At 36.6% G+C, this 22,694-nt stretch overlaps 1 protein-coding gene across 4 annotated transcripts in view; it reads right to left on the bottom strand.

Moving 5' to 3' along the window:
* Positions 1-22,694, bottom strand: part of MGAT5 (alpha-1,6-mannosylglycoprotein 6-beta-N-acetylglucosaminyltransferase) — a 131,016-nt gene that overhangs the window by 69,499 nt on the left and 38,823 nt on the right. For 3 of the 4 annotated variants that reach the window (XM_033003115.2, XM_033003118.2, XM_033003119.2), the window contains exons 2-3: positions 13,240-13,628; positions 9,050-9,217 (exon numbers count right to left, since the gene is read on the bottom strand). In XM_033003115.2, the coding sequence (XP_032859006.1) occupies positions 9,050-9,217; positions 13,240-13,477 (406 nt within the window). In that variant the 5' untranslated portion in view covers positions 13,478-13,628. Of the gene's footprint in view, positions 1-9,049; positions 9,218-13,239; positions 13,629-21,724; positions 21,821-22,694 lie in introns of all 4 variants that reach the window. The other variant, XM_033003116.2, reaches the window with a different exon arrangement.

The following is a 22,694-nucleotide window of genomic DNA, read 5'->3' on the forward strand; positions in this document are numbered from 1 at the left end:
GTGACTCCAGCAGCCTAGCTAGTCTGCTAAGGACCAACTCTTCATTCTTCAGAGAATGGACATATCTTAAGAATTCATGACACAAAAGTTTATATACTTTGGAACCTTGAGGCTAAAACCCAGATTTTCAGACTAGTGCAAAAAAGCATACTAGAATATCTTTTGATGACTTACAGCACAGGTAACAGCCCAATTCAAAGTGGTTTCCATCAGGAGATCTCATAAAATCAGGAACCTCCTTAGTATGAAAAGGGCACAGTAATCATATTCAATCAAGTCTATTTACCAATTTTATCTCTAGTTGTTCTCTTTCTGGTTTTGATCATTAATTAAAAGTACTGTTCTTACTTTAATTCATGGAACTCTTGTTTCTATTTCAGTTCTGAAATATAGTATCTATGGTTAGACACAACACTGCAGTTAAAGCTCATTTGGTTTGTGTAAGGTCTCCTTTCCCTTCTCCCACTAATTAACACATTCTCAATTTAATTCATATTTTTCATCTCCAGCTGGTAAGATTTCTTTAAAGAGAGAATTTGCAGTGTCAACATATCAACACGATCAATGTATTCAATGAAATAAGCTAAAGGTTTCAAGATTTTAAATGCAGAGCACAAAATGCTTTCTACTAACATTTTAGAAACTTCAGCAGCAAAGCATTGGCATGATTTAAAGAAAATTAACTTTTCTACTGCTAGTCCATCCTCACACCAGCTGTGCTGCTGTGTTCCATTAATACTACTGTAATCAATTCAGTGTTAGGAGAATTCAAGTAGTAGTCAAGTGGTTAATCAAAATGCAGCCCAGGGGACCACTAACAGACCCCTTCAGCATTACTAATACAGCTTAGCACTGCAGTGGAGAATATTCACGTGTGGTCTTCTGCAGAGCCATTACACTGTGCTGCGACAGTGAGGCTTGAAAACACACAATTCTCCCTGGCTCCGTCCTACTGACTTTGTGAGAGGTAAATGGACATCAAAATGGGAAAAACTACTTGATAGTATATACAGTGTGAAAAAACAATACAATGAATAAGACACAATAAATACGAGTCAAAGCAAAGCATCACCCTGAGAAATCAGTAATCATGGCTGTTAGAACCAGCACAGCCCACATTCTATTACCTCTGGTACACACTGATATTCTGTAGGGACAACTAGTTTGTTTTTTAAGACATGACCATACAGAACATTGTATATACTATGTTAACTGAAGATAAGCCTACTGTAGTCCTCTTGAGATAGGAGGACAGCTTTGGAAATTCAAAATAATACACAATATCTTAGAGTTTTTTAATCTAGTTTGTCTCTGCAAGTACAGAACTATGGGGTGAAGTGTGGTTTCAGACCATTAAATCTAACGAGGCTGTTACACGTGTTACAAAGTTCATCGGAAAGAGAGCCATGGAAAAAAATCAACTGATCATGAAGTTACTCAAGTCTTCCTCCCCATATAAAAGGCTTCAGTTTGTCAGCCCCAAGTCTTTAGGAAGGAGAACATGGAAATACCATGACAAAGGTCCTTCTCACCACAGTAGCGTTAAATAAAAAGCCTGCTTGCAGCATTGCCAGAGCTGACTTGCCAGCCTGCCTTGCTACATATTCACACAGGATGCCAGATATCTGACAGGCATCCAAACCATCATGTCTTAAATGACAAGTAAATACTGAAGTCTGCATCCTAATGAGTTACTTTAAAGATGTTAATGCTAAAGTTGTTAAAAGAGAACTCAACAGCCAATACAGCAGAACAAGTTAATGTATAAGGCAGAAAAGCTATGCAAACTTTGAACAGATACACCAAAAATACTCTCCCTCGCTGAGCAGTGCTACATAAAGCAACCTGATTCTTAACTGTTCTTAGTTTTAGAAAGAGTTCTCCAAGTACCAGCTATGTACAAGGGGGTGTGGAGGAGGATTTGACATGAACCTTCACTTGCTCATTTTTATGAGATCAGAGACACAATTAAAATCTTCCAGTGACACTTTTCAAGGCAAAAGAACATTTTGTAAACAACTAGCCTGGCACAGTTTTCAGTGCAGTTATATTATCTGAGGTGTTAGATGATTACACTTATCAAAAATTTAGCTTTTCACTGAACAAGCACAGTAAAGTGATGACAACAGCCTCAAAGCACCTTGGCCCTTGCTTTAAGTCAACATTTTTATTTTTAAAAAAATCATTTTGCAACATGTATATTCAGTATTAATACCACTATTACTTAGTAGCATTTTAAAGCCTGAGGAACTGAAACGGTTTCTTTTAGTTTGATCAAATCAAGTTTTTCCCATAGCTGCCAGAACATGAGAGTTCACAATTTAGAAAAAAAAAAAAAAAAACAACAAAAAAAAACCAACACCCAAACCCCAAACAAAAAAGGCCACAAAAAAAACCCACCCCAAACCAAACCCAACCCACAGCACACAAACCCCAGAGCCCCTGCTTCCCAAAAGAAAACAGAAGACTGATTCTTTGATCACGTTTGTGCAAGCAGATTGCCCTATCGGATGAAATATGCTTAGTGCAATACTGTCCCACAAGAATCAAGGATTTCTTTCATAGTTATCTTAGAAAAGCATAACTGTTAAAAGCCAAGCTGCCTAAATGAAACTGATCTTGTGCCTGTCACATGGAACCAAGGATTCAGCTACAAGAGAAGCAGCCATGTAGACAAACTGCTTGAAAGTGCCATGGTTTCATATTTCCCCATTTCTGTTTAATCATCTCCAAAACAGCAACTTTAAATTTACCTAGGGTGTTATTTTTGGCAGTGGCTCAAAGATTCCTGTTCTAAAGGCTGATGAAAACACTTATCTGCTAGGCACCCAAGGTTTAGATTAATACTTTCTTGTGTATATGGAATTACATTACTTCCCACAAATGCAGAAAGGATGGCTACCAAGTATCTTAAAAGCTTTTCAGATACAGCTTGGATAAATAAAAACAGAAGAGAGAGAGAACGAAAGAGGATTTTATTGCTTCTGAAACCAGTCAGCTGAAGCCTTATAAACATCTTAATTAACAATTCACTCTTTCATAAACGAAATGGAGGTTCTGAAAAAGCAGTTGAAAATTGTCAGTATCCAAACAACCAGACTGTTTGATGTTTTTGAGAAGAGAAGAAGAAAGAGGAAAGTATGCTTATGATTTTACACATGGATCTAAAGAGGGGGAAAAAAAAAGTAACACCTAACCTCCCACTCAAGCTACCCAAGGTGCTCCACTGCTTTGCTTCTTAACATCATTGTGCAGCCTCATCCTCTAGCAGAGGTCCCATCCTCAGATCCTTTCAGATTAGGATTAAATATATTTGTGATACTAAGAGTTCATGCTCTATTATCCTTTCACACAACCCAAAAGAGAAGGGAAACTATTTTGCTCTTGGGCTCCCCTCAATGAAAGATTCTGCAAAACTGACTTCAGAGGAAGAAGCCAGGTGTGGTACCACACTACAAACATAAACACACTCAGAATATGAATACACAGTACAATCTACATATAAATTAACAATGCTAGGTGTCTGAGAGTCTGAAGAGAGATATTTCTAGTCTTTAAATAGGAATTCAAAAATTAATCAAATAAAAGTCTGCGTTCACCTACTTCAGAGACAGCTGAGTTACAGTCCTTGCTAAATCCTCAAAATTTCCTGCTACCAACTGTTATCACCTTCTTATTATGAACGAGCATAATCCAGATGGATTTTCCTCAGATCCTTTTATCTGCCAAAAACTCCACACAGCACCATAGAGAGATATTTTTCCATTGCAGATTTTGCCACTGTCGGATTCAGTTCTACACCATACTTGATAGCAGTAGTGGAACAATTTAAGAAGAAAAAAAAAAAAAAAAAAAGCAGCCCCTTTTCTCCATGTCTTGATATCTTGCCAAATAAGGAGCATAACTGATGAAGAGACCTTTATAAAGTGATGAATAACTTTATTTCCAAACAGTCCTTAAATTTTAAACACTGAGTCATATTCTTAAGATGTTTGCATGTCTGCCCAAAGTGCAATTATAAATCTTAGTCAAAGAATGTGTTTTACTTAGGCTAGTTAATCTCCAGATACCAGCATATCTCAGGTTTCAGTATGGTAATGAAGAGTATACTCTACTGAAAGAAAAAGTCATGGGCTCTCTAGCAAGTAATACCTATCACATAAATTGCTTGTTCAGGCCACAGTGGTCAAAGCATAGGCTAAAAATTCATCAAAACTGTTTTAGGAAGCCACAAACATTTCTGTTAGGCTGTTACATGGCATAAATAGCCATGATGTCTACTGTTTGCCCAGAGATTATTCAACTTCTGGCTGTATTAATAACCCTAAAACAAAGACAGATATTTTTTCCAAACTGCTAAACAGTTTGGTTATTTCCCATGCCAGTGCCTCTTTTTTCCTTTGCTGACAGGCTCTTTCAGAGAGGGTATTCCTCATTCCTTTATTAAATAATTTATAATGGATTATTTTAGCATAATACTCCAGTTTAGAACACCTCCCAGTCCAACGCTTATCTGGACCTCCCCAGACTTTGTGGCTCACATTGTCTAATGCTTTACACAGTCAAGACTACATTCTGTTTTGTTGAGTACTGTTTTTTTTTAGAAAAATCTTTGATAGCCAGGTACTTCCCCAACATTTTTTGTTTTCCTAAGAAACTGTCCTACTTCATCTTTCTGCTACTGGTGCTATCATTTATTCACCAGGAAAACCTACAGAAGTTGCTGATAAAACTTTTAGAAGATATTTGATAGCCTTTCAGATGACATCCTGACTAGAAACAGTGGTTACAGTTGTGGTAAAAGCAGCTGAAAAACTCATTATTATTAGAGCTTTTCTCATCCATACATTTCAGAGAAAATTTTTCATCTGCTTTTACACTTGTAAGGCTGCAAAGGCTGTGTATTCCTCTATTAACACTGTCATCAGGTTAAAGGTATCTGCTGCCCATTAGCAGAGGGCAGATCTATTCCTTAGAGGAACATGAACTACTGAAATTTATTTGCTCAGGCAGCTGCAGTGACCACTCTAAAAGCTACATCCCCAAAATAATATCAAGGTTTTTTCTTCATTAGATTCCATGTTGTAATGTCAAGAGACTGGTAACTGAAGGCTGTTTTAGCTCAAACATAGTGCACTAGAAGAAGTAACCTTGCAAGTTTGTTAATTAAAAGTAGGAACTTTCCTAGACCAACAGACATTTTGCCATCAAGATGTATACTGGGCAAAAATTAAATACCCTCTGACCTTGGTTCACTGAGAAATGCCAGCATTTTAAACAAACTGATTTTTCAACCACTTTGCAACTGACAACCATTACTCAACATACATTCTCTTCCCTGTTACCTGGATTACTTACAGTTGCATTCAAACTCTTATCTGAGCTGAGCTAAAAACAATGTATATAGGAACTGAAGAAAACATCCATACATTCTAATATTATAAATATTCATTTTTTAATAATATTTGCCTATATTGAAAAGGTGGACAGGTGTCCTGAAAAGAATTTTGCAATCCACTAGTCTGAGTCATGGTCACACACCAGCTGTGTTTATTAAAGTCAGATAAAACCATAACCTGGACTGATTTCAGTAACTTGACCTTGGAACTAAACCAGGATTCTTGCATTATCATGATCCTCTACCTGTAGCATATGGATACTGTTCTTAGGACTGCTTTATGAATACAGCAATGTACCTAATAAAAGAAAACTCTACTTGCAAACAGGCCTTGGGAGGAAAAATGTTGAGTCATCATCATCTCTGTTCTTCTTAGTTTGCAGATAAGAGTGTACTATTTTTTTTTCCATTAAAGTATCCCTAATACTTAAAATACACAATGAAGAAAAACTCACAGCACATTCAGATTGACAAGTCTACCCTGCCATGGTAGTAATTTTTAAATTATAAGAAAAATATTATGTTTTGCTCTTGAGTTTCTGTCCAGTCTTAAACAGCAATGAGGACAAGTATTTACAGTATAATCACCTCCCTGTCATTACTTTACGTGTTTTTTTTATCACTTGTACCTATTCAGGTAGTATATAACACACACTAAACTCTACACAAGGTCAGTAAGGACAAAATGCAGATTTCCAGATGATTAGTGGCTCCACTCTTTACTACCAAGGTTTACAAGCAGTGTCAATAGATGCTAAAGTGCAGCTTAAGCCTGCATGAAACTCCATTTATTTCAGAAAGGCTTTCCATAGGTAAAGAGACATGGTCATACTGACTATAGAATCAGGTCTCAGTGTACTGGGACAGCCCAGTCCAAAAATAATAAATGCACTAAATAGCTCCACTGGATGCAGGACTCTTCTAGGAAAGTCTGCTAATGACACTGCACTGTTGCACTGATGAATGAGGATATAAAATGCTTAATTTACTTCAGAGTTTTAAGCAGCAACTCCAAGGTAAAAAAAATATGTAAAAAAATAAACTCAAGAAGTCTTTTAAAAAAGTGACTAAAAAGATTAAACATGATGTTATTAGGATGCTCCATAAATACTACAGTTGTCCAGACAGAAAGAGTGAAATTACTAGCAATAGTTATGAATTTGTCTAAAGTCAGTGTTAAAATATTACTGCTAATAGAGAGAAATGGTAATCCTACTATGTTTGCTTTCTGCAATCGCTTCATAGGGTAACAGCTGAATAAACTATTATAAAGAAAACAATTGAAGTATCATGTGTATTTGTATACATACATGTTTCAGCTCCAGTAAAATGACAAACTGCTGGGTAACAAAATGTCTTCTCTACAACAATTTTCAGATTATCTCAATTGCTCTAGCACAATAGAAAAGGATGCTGTTGAAATATTACAGACAAAACCAACACTGTAGCTGGTATTGTAATCAGTGTTTACTCACCTAGCTTATTTCCTCAACAATTCCTTCCTAACAGAGAAGATATTTATATTCTAGTTTTACTTGTATCATATGGCTTCCAGAGTTTGTTACTGTCAGGAAACTGCTATGAAGACAGAAGTAGAAACAAGTTTTTCACTTCCATTTGGCTGCCTCTGATCAGATGAATTTCCATTGAGTGCTTCAAATGGATGAATAGCAGTCACTTTAATGCAAGAATTAGCTTCAAGCTCTATTCTACCCATTGGTATCATCCAGCTCAGAGATACCTGAACAGTAACATTATCCAAACAGGTACCAGACCAATACATTAATCAAACCTTAAGAAACCATTTCCTAGAGGTTTTCTGTTGTTGCTGTTTAATACAGTTGCTTCATATATTTTAAACTTAGCATACCAAGAGTCAAAGGTAAAAAACTGAAGCTCTAATAAGACAAATAGTGTTCTTTGCCACAGAGCAAGACTCAGGCAGCAAAAAGCTATGTAAACACTGCAAACTGAAAACTCCTACCAAGTTCCTTAAACATTGCTCATGAGTACTAAAACTGTGAATCTAGCAAACTCCAAGAATAACAGACAAAATTAAATTCAGCCTAAGCAACTGATGAGAGATGTTTCCTAGTCAGATAAGAACAACAATCCCTTGCCTATAAATATATAAGCAACAGCATGAATATGCTTCTTCCAATTATCTGTAAATCTACTGAAATAACAGCATTAAGTCTCTCTTTTGTCCAGCTATAAAAATAAAATATACCAGTATGTTTTCCATTTTATATATAGCCCAGAATCCGTAACAATACTGTACTAGCACCTTCCATCAAAGTGGAAGATCTTCCAATGAAGAACTTGTGTTCCTTGTGACAGCAACATGGTTCACCCAATTAGTAGTCTTCAGGTGCTGTAATTCTTCAATTACTTGTTCCTAATCTGCCTTCAGTCTAACCAAGATGAGAGACACAGGGTGGGGAAAACCACCACAAGGCAAGCAGTAATAAACCATACATGCAAAGGGCTATTGTAAATGCCTATAAACATATTTTTACTATGTGGCAAGAGAGACACAAAGGTCTGTCTCACCAAGAGATAACATCCTTTCATCATCCTGGTATATAAAAATGCAGTTAGGACAGAGCAGCTGACACAGAACTCTGCTGGTATACTGTACTCAGGTAATCACATGTACGTCTGCTCTCCCTGACTTCCTTTCAGTTGCATTACCCTACCAAAGGTAGCATCTGCTTCTGTTTTGACAAATTTAAGAGGGTAACAACCTCTCAACAGAAGTATTTATTTTTACAGGAAACCCAAGCACAGGCAAGACTTAGGAACACAGCTATCAACCTATTTACCAAGTTGCCCTAACTCTTCTGCTCTGCTCCCTTTTTGGGACTGCAAAGATCATTAGCAGGACAGACTTTAGACTTGGTGGCAGAGCAAAATGCAGGGCAATAGACAAGGCATTATAAACAACAAGATTTATTCAGTGTGCCAACCACATTCACAGCTGGGAACATTAAAGGAACCAAGACATGCAGGTGATGAGGCCAGCAAGGCATTTTACCACCACAGGATGACTCAAATGCTTTGAGAAATGGTAAGGGTAGTGAACAGTCCGTTCACTGAAGACAAAATTAATGACTTAAAATGATGTTTTAAAAAATATATTTATTTAAGCTGAGGGTACCAGTTAGGTCATCTCTGTGTGTCAAATCATAACAGCTGTTGAGCAGAGTAGGGAAGAACATTTTAAAATCATAACCAGTAACAGCCATGATAGATGTTTTTCAGTTAATAACCAATGAAGTGCATATAGTTGAAACACAGAGCAGATTCATACCAACCCAAGTAATTAGGCTTAGAGAGGAAAAGTCTGTCCAGTTTCATCATTCTAAAGAGAAACCATTTAAGTTATGTAACATCTACTATGAACAAGGTAGACTATACCCATTTGGCAGACAATTTGATTTTCTTCGGTGTGTTCAAGTTACCATAGAAGTCTTCCTCTGAGCTTGTACAAGACCACTGGAATTAAGATTGCCATTGATACAGGCTAGACTTTGAATTCTGTTTTCTAAGACATTCCAAATATCTAACATTGAAAAATCATGCTATGGCCAAGAGAGAAAAATATAGATTAAACAGCCCGTAAATATTTTAAACAATTACCATACCCACCTGCTACATTAAGCTTTTCAACTGCTCCTAAGCTGGGAGCAGGAGTGGTAGTATTGTTGGTAGAGTTTGCTCCTGTTCCATTAAGTACAAGATTTTCCACCTTGGACTCCAGTTTCCCAATGCGCTGCAAGATATTATCCAACAAGACAGCAAGAGTCTTCTTCAAATCTACAAATGAAAATGAAAAGTTAAATTGCTTAATAATGCAATGCACACTGTCAGACAGAATCAAAAAATAGATACAAGAATGAGACTGGAATATATATAGACACTTTCTTAGTGCAAATCTTTGTCATTAGCAGTTCTACGCACTAACATTTCCTAATTTATTCAGCCTCAGGTATTAGTTTCCTTGGACGTGGAATTTGTCTTCTTGTATATTTTACAAAGCATACTGCAACTTACATACATACCCTATATTCAAGGTGAAGTGTGCACCTTTATGGGTACACACATGGGAACCCAAAAAAAAAAAAAAAAAAAAGAAGAAAGCATGCTTTGAAATAGGTTAAGTAATAAAAAGCTGCTAAAATAATAATGAATCTAAACCTAAGCCCATATTCAAGCACTATCAGGGAACAGACTGTTAGATGCTTAGTCACCTGGAAACAAAAATACCCTTCCCAAAAGGGACAGCTTTGAGTCAGTACAAAAACCTCCTGCATCTCATTTGGTGTGCCAAACAGTGCACAACTGCATTGGCAAAAAAACATTAAGTTCAACCTTTCTGTCATATACACAAAACACCATAAAACACCTGCTTCTTTTCTTCAGTCTGTTGGTGATTGCCTCTACCTATCTATTTGGTCTGACACAGCACCTCCTTCACATGGAAAGCAACAAATAATAACAGGAGTTATTATATAGCATATCAAATGACAACCCAGAAAGAGTTCTCTGATATTTTTATTTCCCTTTCCTTTTGTTCAGATTTCTTTAAGTAACATAGACAGTTGGGCAAGCTAAAAGAATTGTGGGCAAGAGGGGCAAAATAGACCACTATCAGACTAAGCAGTATAATTATAGTGGCAACAAGCCAAAGAAGATGAAAGAAAGTATTGTTCTTCGTTCATTTACCCTTGTCTCAGGATTAAAGAACTTGGTATGGTAAATTTGCATTATTTTCCCATTTAATTACATAAAATAATTACATGTGCATATATATAATATATTTTCTGCTTTCCACAACTTTGGAATCAAATAACTTTCAGATCTGTAATAGAAAATTTCTCCATAGATGTGAAGAGATTCCTCTGCTCCTACATCAGTTGTATTTTTTGCCACACATATTTTGTGCTCCCTTTTTTTTTTTCTTTCCATGACTAGCCCAATTCTTGTGCAAATGAGAGAGCAAAAAACAAAAGGCTATTACTTTTAGAAAGCTTATAATTCTTTTTTCCAAATAAGAGGAGAGTTATATTTATACCATAGAGCCATAAAACAGATCTTTTTCTTTAAAATCATGTTTTTCCTTTAAAAGGAATGTCCTTTAAAGATGAGAAGATGGAATCTTAAGCACTAACGATCTAGACTATTTTAAAAAGGGTCCAGAAGTCATTTAACAGTATAGTGCACAGAAGAAAAGGGAGGATGGGAGCAGGGATTTAACATGAACAAAACCATGGTACAGGAGGAGGAAAAAATCTAGGAAATAGTAAAAAAAATAAATTCAGGAAACAACGAGAAAGAAACATAGCATACATAAAGGCATACACAGATCATGAAGAGAAAAATGGCTAAACATTGTAATTTTTTATTACTGATACAAACACACTGATATTAGAGACTGCTTACCAGAACAAAAAAGCAACTGGAGGCTAGTTTGAGAAGGGGAGGGCAGAAGCACAGATTCATAATAATTTTTATATAACAACTGCTTACTGCTAGAAAAATCTAATACTGACTGTGTATATTTGGACTAGAACTTTTAAATGCAAAGTGTTTGATCCACCTACCTGACAGGTGAATATATGGTAGAAAGAAAAAGTGAGCAAGTGAACAAGCTGTGCACTCGCAGTTGAGGAATGACTGAAAATCTTTTGGGTGGATAAAAGCAGCCAAATCAAGCAAACTTAAAACTTATTCTTGAACATGGAAATCATGAGTGTTCTCATTAATTCCAATCAGAGGATAAGATTAAAAGAAATAAAAAGGCTAAATAGCAAGGGTGTTGATTTTCACAGAGTAGTGAACCAACTTCTACTCATTATCATTAACATTAGTCATTAATGTGTTTATTCCTGAGCAGCTAACCTGATAGTTTACTATCAACAAATCATTTGGTATGCCAAACAGGACAAACTAACTTATTAAGTAATTACTGTACTCAGTTTCATAAAGTTTATTTAAAATTGTGTTATTCACTTACCATAGCACTTTTCCCTCTACTATTTTAAATAAATATGTTACCATTATTTTGCACCCTTCCAAACTCCTTAATTGAAAACACCTGTCCAAACTTGTCTTTAAAATTAAAATTCTTCTCAGCCATGGAACTTGAAATTTCTACACAAAACTTAGTTTTTCCTTCACAGAAGCATTACAAAGTTATTTCACCCACTTTCAGATGCAGTTTAACTTCTCCTAGGGAACTTGACCACTGTTTGGCGGCTAACAACTTATTCCTCAGTGGGATTTGGAACAGGAAATGAATGCTACGGGCAACAAGCTGCAGGGGGAACTTAGCTTAAGGATATCCTGTACACTCAGACCTAGCTAGGGCACTTACTAATGCAGTTACCTTTCAGTTTCTGGAGAGATACTGTTTACGGTTTGTTTTGTTTTGTTTTGTGTTTTCTTTTCTTCATTTCGCCTACCATCAAGAACCCTTACAAGATAATGGGACACCGATGATGGTTATGTAGCAGATAGGGTTTTGTTCTAAGCCTATGCACAGAATTCTCTAGAGACTTCTACTTGCTTGGAGGTCTTCAATCTAAATTTTGATCTAGTACCATTGTATTTAGCTTGTGTTGCTTTGTAAGATTACAATACCAATATAGTTCAACATGCAGTCACTAATCAGTAAAAATTACAGAAAAAGGACAGCTTGTTATTTAAGTAACAAAGCAATATAATTGTTAGCTCTGTTTGGGATGATAATCTCAGGTTTACAGGCAAGCACCTTCACACAAACTCAAAAATTTGGGTTTTTTTAGAGGAAAAAAATGGTAACAGAAACAAGACATGAAGAGAACCTCTCAGCAGGATATTTTCATTACATGCACCAAAATGTAAAGAGTATTAAGAGAAAACTAGAGAAAAACGTGCAGCTATTATCTGTTGCATCCTAGCCGTTATTCTTTGTCTAAGCCTACAAAAAACATCTATCCGGTTTCTTCAGAACTGAACATTAAGGCAACTATGAAAGGAAACAAATATAGATGACTAATTAGCCATTAACTTTCCAGACAGCCTGAAAATGCACAGGTAAATAGGAAAGAAAGTGAGTTTAAAACATGCTAAACAAGTAAGGTGTATGGTGTGTTCCTATCAGATTGAAAAGGGGCCACACCTAACCTGAAATTGGATTATAGTTTTATTTTCATATTTTCTGGTGACATGCTTTGTTCTTTTCTGCATGCTTTGTCTCACACATGCACACAAACTTAATTCTCATGTTGTACAAAATGGAAGAGAGTAAGCATTAAAACTTGCTGCTGAACAAAGCTCTGAAACTCACAAAGAGTTCTCTACCCTGAGACAAATACGATATACTTAATTTAAGTTTATGCCAGATAAACTTAAGCATTAAGTAAATTGACTGAACAAAGAAGTGAAATGGGAAAGAAGACATAAACATAGCAGGTCTTGCTCTTTATCAGTAAGGCAAGTTCTTCCACAAGAAATTTCTTAGATCACTGACAAACAAACTGAAAAGCCTCCGATTTCTCAAAAATGACAAAAAAGTTTGTTTTTTTTTTTAATGAAGTTCTAACAAATAACCTGAGGTATACTAGATATAGCTACTAGACAGATGTAGTAAAAATTAGCAAACAACTTCATTTCCAAGTGACTGGAAATGTAAAATTTGTCCCATTTCATACTTACAAGTGAAGACTGTTTTCTCCATCTGCAGAAAATCCACAGTGCAAACTATTGTCAATTGAGCAGCATTATGAAGTAAAATGTTTGGACAATTTAGAAAAAATCTTAATCAGATTACCATGTAATCTAGAGCACACACTTACCGTATGCTGTCACTGTCCCAACATAAGGCCCATCAACCACATTTTTATTTTCTTCAGCTAATGCTTTGATGTATCTTTTGCTGAGATCCAAAATTTGCTCACGCAGGACTGAACTGCTTTCATGTTGTGTTTGCTGCTGAATAGTAAAATGCAGGAGCATCATTCCCCAAATGAAACCAAAAGTCACCAGAAAAAAGCCAAGTTTCTGAGAGGACAGCTTCCATGGAGAGAATGCCATGATTCCCAACAGCTTCACACAGTTACTACAAAGGTTCCTAAAGCGTGAAGCCAAACAGCGAGTTCATGGTCCAGGTACATAAATATCACAGAGCAGGACTCAGTCTTATTCCAACTCCTTAGTCAACATATATCTGTATTTCAGTTCCATCCTGTTGCAAAAGGGAAGAAAAGCAGCATATAGTTATCACAACATATTAGAAGTTTTTACTAGCTGTACTAGGTCTTCACTCTAACTGGTACTAAATAGGAGCAGACAATATGCTTTCTTTGTAAATGTTTAATTTGTATGTATCAACATTGTGCTGTACTAGCCAGAGCACAAAGAAGCTGAGAAAAGCACTGGAAAGAGAACAAAGAGGGAGCGATGCGCCTGAGCAGGTGTAGAACACCTCTCAGTATCTGGATCAAATTCAATGCTTGAAGAGGTTTCTAAGCTGAATTTCAAGGTAAGGCTGCTTTTACATATTTTTTGTGTGTGTATACACAAAACCTTGTGATGTTGCCAGTGCAGCAATTTAAGACAATTCTCAACATAATTCAGTTCTCAGAAAACAAGTAATTTTAGCTGGCAGTGACACTGCTCAGAGTTCCTGGCAAGAGCTACGGCATATGGCTAGATAGGTGATCAGGAAATCAGACTCCCTCAGGGGTAAAGAAGAAAAAAGAAAACTACATTATTTAAGCCAATACACTCTCCTGGCTTACACTGCAAGCAGTCCAAAGGCTGGGATAATCTCCTCTTGCTACCGTGTGGCCCTGCCATGCATAGTTACTCCTTATTCATAAAACATACTGCTATGTGTTTGCTCTTTGCAACTAAATTCAAAACACATATTTCTGAATGCTACAACGTGGTTTTTTTTGTATATAAAATTAATATTCTCGCAGCTTTGCACACACTAGGGAAAAAGAATTGTAGTAACGGCCTTCAAGACACAGTAGGACCATTTTTTCATGGTAAACTCAAAGATAAAACCTGGCATAAACAATCCAAAGACAAGAAAAGCTCTGTGATGAGGGCTAGAGGCAGGGTCCTTAGCATAAAACCTAATGAGAAGAAAACTAATTAAAAGGTAATTAAGTGTAACCTATCATGTTAAAACACAGATTTGGTAAAATGTTATCCTTTTAACTTCATAATGCTCTCAGACAGGATTAGAGAACATAATGTTACCTTACATTCTGCACTTGCACAGATAATGCAGATGTTACTCTGTTTTAATAGGATAATTACACAGATGCCTTCTAGCAGTGCTCCCTGTTTGTTAAAATTCCCTTCAGATCTCCTTCTTTCAGCTGAACCAGCAGTTCTGCAGAGGGACAGAAATACCTTTCGACCACTAATCTTCCAACATGTCTTGTCTGTGCATTTAGCATTATTGATTATTATTGACTGCAGAAGTAAATGTGCATTACATAGTAAAGTAAAAGCAGACAAGGCAGTGACTGTACCATGTACAATTCATAGTAATCTTTTGCTTAAGGAGCAATGGTACAGAAGAATGAACTGCAAGTAAAGATTATAAAGCCCTGGAGTTGACTTTTTCCAAACTTAAAATATCTCAATAAAGAAAATGAATGGTCTCAACAGAGAAAATGAAGGACTCTGTTTAAATGCCGCCCTCCATAAACTTAATTTTCCAAGAAATGGCAGAGGGGAGTTTCACTTCTTTCAGTTTATTTAACAAAAGCCTTGGGACACTCTTGGGCTGGCTAAAAAGTTGAGTATTGTTATTTCATTAAAAACTGATTGTTTTGCTATTCTCTTGCAATATCTGGTGTAATAAAATACAGAAAATTTCATATTTTAAATCAACATAGCAACTTTAAAATGAAGTCTTAAATAGTCAAGATTAACTCCCTCAATGACTTAATTTCAAGTAAGAATTGATGGTGTCCCTCTATGGCAATAAGATCTGTTGTTACAACTGTCAATATTTCTTCCCCAATTATCAGCCATTTGTGAGTGGAAAACACAGAATGAGCAAGTAAACCTATCACCAGCATGTTTTAACAGATAAGTGTAAAGATTTTTTTATGACTAGTTGTTTAGGAAAGAAACCCACAGAACATAATTAACATTAAAAACAGCAATGAAAAAAATGCAAGTATTTCACAGTTGTCTTTTAAAAGTTCTGGAGCAGAAACAAGGATGATTACAAAAAACAGTGTGTATCTAACCTATGAGAATGAACTACTTAAATACAGCTGACTTTTCTGTTCTGTTTATCAACAGAAAAAAAAGCCTTGAATCCACTCAAACACTGTAAGAAGGTAGACAGGAAATATTAAAGTTTTGCCATAAGAAAGGATTAAAATTCACTGACATATGGAAGAAAGGCCCCACTATTTCAAGTGCTAAAAGCAAAAAAAACCAACCCCCAAACACCACAAACCAGCCCTATTTTTACTGCCATTTAAGCAATTCCAGTGGATAGCAACTTGATGAATGCCCAACAACATGTGCTTAACTAATTAAGCACTGCTGGTGGCCATGGAGGTTTGTAAAGGGCACAGGAAAAGACTCCCTGTCCTTCCCATCGCTTCTATGGCCGGGCGCACACCTGCACCAACTTCGGTATATATTTAATCCTAGATTTGACAGATGCCAAGGACTGCTACACAACTATTCATGGTTAATGATTACCACATGCCTATAATGACTCAGTATTTGGTATCTAAGTGGACATGGTCAGAAGATATCAAGGGGTTAAGTGGAATGCATGAAGACAGCAACACAGAAACATCTCTGTAGTATTTCTGTTTTGACAGGAAATTAATAACTGAAGTGAGCAACAGTTGAAGTAATAAACACACATTTGTCTACTGTAATCACCCCTGGACTTTGATAGTGCCTGCTGACTAATTATCTCTCTGCCAGTACTAAGTAAGCCATTCCCAAACTTAGGGTGGTAGAATATTTTCTTTTTTCTCTCCCTTGCCTTATAAACGTTCTCAAAGGAGCTGATCCTGTTAACTATTAAGCCCTTTTCCTAGCCTAGTCTCCAAAAGGCACAAAGGGAGTCATATCTAAAGAGGATGTGGAAATATATCTGTGTATGTGCTTCTAAAGAATGACAGGTGGTGGCGGGGGGTGTTGTATTTTTTTGTTTTGTTTTGCCTTTTTTTTTTTTTAAGCTTTGGAAAAAGGTGGTCTCACTCTAAGACAACCCTTGAAATAATTCCAGCACCCCTCTGGAAACTGGATATGTCATAGTTGTGAAGTTGTTTGTGAAACCGTTAGGAAGAAAATTCCTCCTGATTTTCTGAGAGTAGATGATGTACCAAAACTAAATGCCACGTGTGAAAAACAGGGTGAAAGTGAAAAGATATACAAGGCAAGAAAATCTTTAATAAAAAACAGCTTTGTTATGTTCTTTCTTAAATTCAACTCTAACCAGGCAAAATCTCACTGCAACTGAACCAACACACTGGTGGTTTGGGTTTATGTTTGTTTTTTTTTTTTTTTTTTTTTTTTGAACAACCTGTTACACCCTTTGTATACCACAAAGAGAACTGCCTCCACCCTTAACAAAAATGATTAGCATATTTCTTTGGAAAATGGCTAACCTTACACCCATTTACATAGGCATAAGAATTTAAATAGTCTTAGTACTCCTAGTACTTCAAACAGCTTAATTAAAACCGCATTTTTTTCTGTTCTATATTTAAGAAAATCCAGCTCAATAGCTGGTCAGTTCACTAGTTACAGAGAATAACATTAACGTGCCTATGTCATCACAACAAAAAAACCCATATCAGGAAAGTATCCCAATGCTAAAGTGATCTGTGCATCAGGGATGCAAACCACACATTTCTCAGCATTTTAAGCCTCTGTTGTTTGGGGGTTTTTTTGCTGTGTTTTGTTGTTGGTGCTTTTTTTAATGCTTTGTGAACAGATTTGGGTGACACATACCCATGTATTCCTCTTCACTTTTTAAAAAGGAGAAAAAATAATCTGCAAGAGATTAAGCAAAGTCTATTTATAAGTGTGTAAATATACAAAGCTTGATGCTTTCTGTCCAATCTGTACCTATATAAGAAGTGGTACTTACTCAAGGGAATCTTGGAACAGCACTATCCTCAGGACAGACAGGATTCAGCTGTTCATCAGCTGAATGTACTGTTCACCACTACCTCCACAGTTACAAAACCTTAACTGTCTGTAGCCAAAGCAGAAGCTGTTGCACCCATAAAAGTAGCAGCCGATTGAGTAGTATCTAATTATTAACTTGTTATGAACTCAAACAAGCAAACTTATACAGCATGACTAGTAAACAATGTATATGCATTTTTGTACCAAGTGGCTCAGTAAAAATAGTATTGCCACTGCCAGGAACAGCCCTCAGACATTATGCCAACTGCATTCCTATGCCAAAGTGCAAGGCCCAAATTCTGGCCTCTTATGCTTGTGAATTATTAGGAGAACTTGCTGTGTGAGCTACAGCTGGGTACCAGCTGCCTCTTGTTATGGCATACAGCTTAGATATGAGATAAGAACAAAGGCCTTGAAAATACAAACACAGGTTCATGAAGCAGAAGACTCAAAACTTTAAGCAACTCAGTGATGGTCAATTATTAGTCACTGATGAAGTACAACCTTGAGATTTGCTAAAAAAAAACCCCTCACTTGCTTTTCTTTCAATAGCAGCAAAAGCTGAAAAGGAGGAATAAAAGTTCTAATCAACAAAAGGCACCTGTGACAGCCTTGAACATCTCACCACCAAGGATCATAGCTATCAGTGCTAAATACACAGCACCAGCTCTGTGGTCCTGTGTGCTCACAATTAATTTATAATGAGATTGTTACAGACTAATTGCTTTGAATATGCAGTGGTAATGACTAGGAATGAGTAAGAACTAGACATTAGTAATGTGTATTGTTAATGAGTATCAGTCTAGTGAAATTTTGTTATAAAGCTTAAAGCTGGTTTAAAACTGTTTTGTTTCATTAGCCTTCTAAACCTTCGATCACAGCAATCCCTCTCTTCTTATACATGCATCCATACACAAGCAACAGGTATTCAGCTGCAATATCATGCCACTATGCCTGACCTCACACAATTTGTCATTGTATCACAAGCAGCTCAAAGAGGTGCTCTTAAGAACCCACACATCAGGACCCTAATACAAATACTGATGTATTTTCCAGATTTGTTTTCTGAAGAGGGCGCACCGCACTTCTGCTTGCAACTGTTCAGTTCTGTGGAACAACTTGTTACAGATCAACAGAGGACAAACATCAAGAAGTGAATTTCATCTATTCTTACGAATGGTGTGTTAACCTGAGAGCTAATGATAACTCAAGTGTCAATCCAGTGGGCTGCCAACACACCAGAACTACAGCCAGAAAACACAGTGGTGAGTGAAAACACCTGCCATACCCCAGTACTTCTCTGCTAAGAGATGCCAGGAGTCATGCTTCATGCAGAAGCTGATGTAATGCATCTTAAAAGGGATAGGCAATCCCCTAAAACCTCCTTTCTAGGAGTAATGAGTCCAAACTGGGACTGCTAGATTTTCATAGTTTAAACCAGACATGCTTCAACATATACGTAAACTAGAATTCCAGGCTGATGTTAACCACTGTCTCCTACTGCAGCTGCATTGCCTAAACAGATGTGCACTATACCCCAACTGAATGCAAATTAATGGATTTCCCAGTACTACAGTTCTTTATTCCTGCGGGAATATCTCTGCAGATGTCCCACCCCAGTTGGCCCATCTGCATTTTGAAATAGTGCAATCCATGCCGATACCTCACCCCTCTTTTACTTGTTGCAAGATGTTGGCTTTCTTTAGTCCTTTTAAAGGCTGAATCTACCTTTCATTCTTTCAAAATACAGTATTAACAACAGGATAAGCTACAGCTAACTACATACAAATGAAATCAAAACCAGTCATATGCTGTCTTGGTAGAAGATAAGAAAGGATAAACTAGATCTCAGAATAAAAAAGCAGCTTGATTTCTGGTAATAATACTTGCATTTCAACAGGATGTGTGCTCAAATCTTGTCAAGTATCTTCGTATCATGTAGACTTTGACTCCAGTACTGACATGGCAATTAAATAACCAATAAACTTAGGAAATAGGTTCAACAAACTTAAAGCCATCCACACATCTGAACAAAACTCAGGGCCCTCAGCTGCTACACTGCAAGTTCAGAAGCAGTTCAGCTGCTGTTTGGTCACTGACCATGTCAAACACAAAGTGGAGGGTGGACAGTGGGACAGCCAAAGGCTGACTTCACGCCTACCTAGGGTGAGAAGGGCTGCATCCTGCCCTCCTAGCCTGAGTGGCTCATAGCAACAAAGAAGAAAACTACAGACTTGTAACCGTCTAACTTACATTAGCTGCTATTTTTTTCTTCTGAGAGATAAATTCAGCAATATAGCATTTTACAGTGTTTTAGAAAAAAACTAAATATCACATATTAACCTGAAACACCAACCTGGTGGCTACTTTGAACAGAGAGGAGAATACAATCAAATCAGAGTTAGTTTATAACTAAGCATGGAAGACTCCACTGATTTCAACAACTAATCAGTAAACAATTAATTCAAGTTCCAGTCATAAATTTTAAGGCACCTTATAACATTTTTGTTAATTTTAAAATAAATTTTAGTCATTCAGTTGTGATCAGTCCTATAAAAGACAAGATTTGTGATAGCATGTTCTGGAAGAAGCAGAGACACGCTAGTAAAGCTCACATCTGCAAGTCCAAGGTCACAGTGAGCCTTCCAACTGATTGAAGGTGTACACCTTTCCTACGTACCTCACAGGCAGTCTCCATTCCCAGCACCTCAGGAAGAGGAGGTAGCTGAAAAATAATGCAACTACAACCAGACTCATCTGGTAACAGATGTTTACGCACCCTTTTGCTAACTGCACATTTTCTATGTTCCTTGGTATATTAAATAAACGCATAAAACCATTTCTTTAGCTGAATTATGGAGTCAGTTTTGCTCTTCCTTCTGCTCCTCAAATTTATTTTCAGCAATGCTTCTGCCAACCCATTCTCTTCTTCTAGCTGACAGATGTCACTACATCTCTCTCACCACCCATCTACAGTTGAAATGGCAACATGTACTCTGCCTGAAGTGGCAATTTGGGACGCAATCCCATGAAGTGAGAAAAGCAGAACAACACTGGGTCATAACACTAGAAGCAGGACAGATGGACTGAGGGAGAGTAAGAGTATAAATACTCCGGGTTTGTTTTTTTTTTAGGTTGGAGGGGCATGTTTGCTTTGGTGCATGTGCATATAGTAGAAATTGGCAGGAGGTGGTGGGATGAAAGTTGAAGGAGAGAAAAGCAGCCTTTGATAAGATGCCATAAAAACAAATTTTTATTCTAAGCAAGCAGCTTGTCTTCACTTTCAAAAATAAAATTTCTCCACTTAAAAACAGTTTGGGTGGCAACCCCACCATAATTTCCTCATGTGGGTCTGTGGCTTCAAAGAGCACTCCAAAATGTTTTCAGTTTTCTACCTAGCACATAATTTTCTGTAGTTTAATCCTACCGAAAAGAAACCATAAGATGTTCTTCCTTCCATGTTTGCTTACCCTTCAGGAAAGAAAGAGTAAAAAAGGGAGGAAGATTTACACAGAAGACAAAGGAAAAAAGGATTACAGGAAAATCCATAATCCCTACAGTTCGATTATTGTTTATCAATTAAAAACACTCCAGGCAATGTATTTAAGGCCATAACCACAAAGTAAACTGATCTTATTTTAATAAAGTGCTTAAAGATCAAAAAGCTGAATGAATTTTAGCACTGGGAATTGGACTTCCTTGAACTCTGAAAAACCAGAAATATTCCTAACCTTGAACAAACAAAAGAAATTTGCGTTTTTATAGCCATTTACAGGCAAAGTACAGGATATATTAATATTCTTTGTTTTGTTGCAGCATTAAAACAAAATGCCCAAAATAGCATTTTCTCACTGAAAAATAAAATTTTGGGATGTCAGCATGCTGATCAAGAGATTAGGAAACACTTGTTGGGGCTTTTTTATTTTGCAAGGAAGTAATTTACAGAGACTGAGAGCCCCCATCATCATCTACAACATCCCTAAAACCAGTGAAAAAAAGTATGCATGAGTCATGCTTTCATGTCTTCAAGAGTCCTCTGTAACTGAACAAACAAACCTTTAAGTTACTTCATTAATTTTAATGAATTTTAAAAATAGGACTCATACCAATAAGCTTTATCATATTTCTACTGTGGATACAATTACATACCTTTTTGTCTTTGCTTCCTTGCAACTATCCTTAGTCAAAAGCTAATACTTGACATCGTCTTATGTCATTCTTGATTTTACATTTGTCATTTGTCATCTGAAAGGCATAAATATGGCATCTGCTGAGAAGCATGGTCTCATACTTTTCAGATCATCTGAAAGTCCTCCAAAGTTATAAGCAAAACATCCTTGGTTCTGACACAGCAATCCCGTGTGCATAACTTATTTTCTGGTAATCCTTTCCCATCTCTTTAGAGCACAGTGTAACTGCAGTAGCAAGAGTTACAAGCATTGCTATGAACTTATTCAGAAAACTTTATTTTTAATTAATAATAAAATTAACCTCAGCTTATAATCAAAGCAACCAAATTACTTAGCATTCCAAGAAATAAGTTTATTATATAGAAATCGAATCCATTAGCTCAATTCTTGCATCAAGCAGATCTCCAGGCTCCAGTCTCACCCACTGCTATTAACCACAAATCAGCCTGTTAGATCACATTTTGCAGTCTGTCCAAGAGAAAAAAACCAAGTAACTCTCAACAGCAGCTCTGTCCAACTCTGAGGAAAGTCAAAAAGTTCTTTGTATTCAGCAAGAAAGCTCTCACCGATGTGGATGCCCAACTATCATCCCGTGTCAACTTGATGGTCAACACACTAAATGTAGTCTTTGGCAATTGTGCTGGACCCCAGACAGACAGCCGAAAATAAAGTACAAAATTTAAGGGAAGATTCAAACATGTTCATGCTCAAAATACTCACTACATCTTACTGAAAAAGTTTTTCAAAAATAGAATACAGAAATCTAAGTATATCCACGTAAGAAAATTAACTTTCTTGAATTTCTAATAATTTGCTAGGGATGGTGGATAATCAAAACAAAAAGAAATTCAATTATCATTAAATTGGGTTTAAATAAATTGTTGCTACAGCATTCTACATCCAAACTTTCTCTAAAGGACAAATGCCAA

This window comes from Tyto alba, unplaced genomic scaffold, assembly GCF_018691265.1.
Source record: "Tyto alba isolate M040663 unplaced genomic scaffold, T.alba_DEE_v4.0 Super-Scaffold_7, whole genome shotgun sequence".
Taxonomy (NCBI): Eukaryota; Metazoa; Chordata; class Aves; order Strigiformes; family Tytonidae; genus Tyto; species Tyto alba.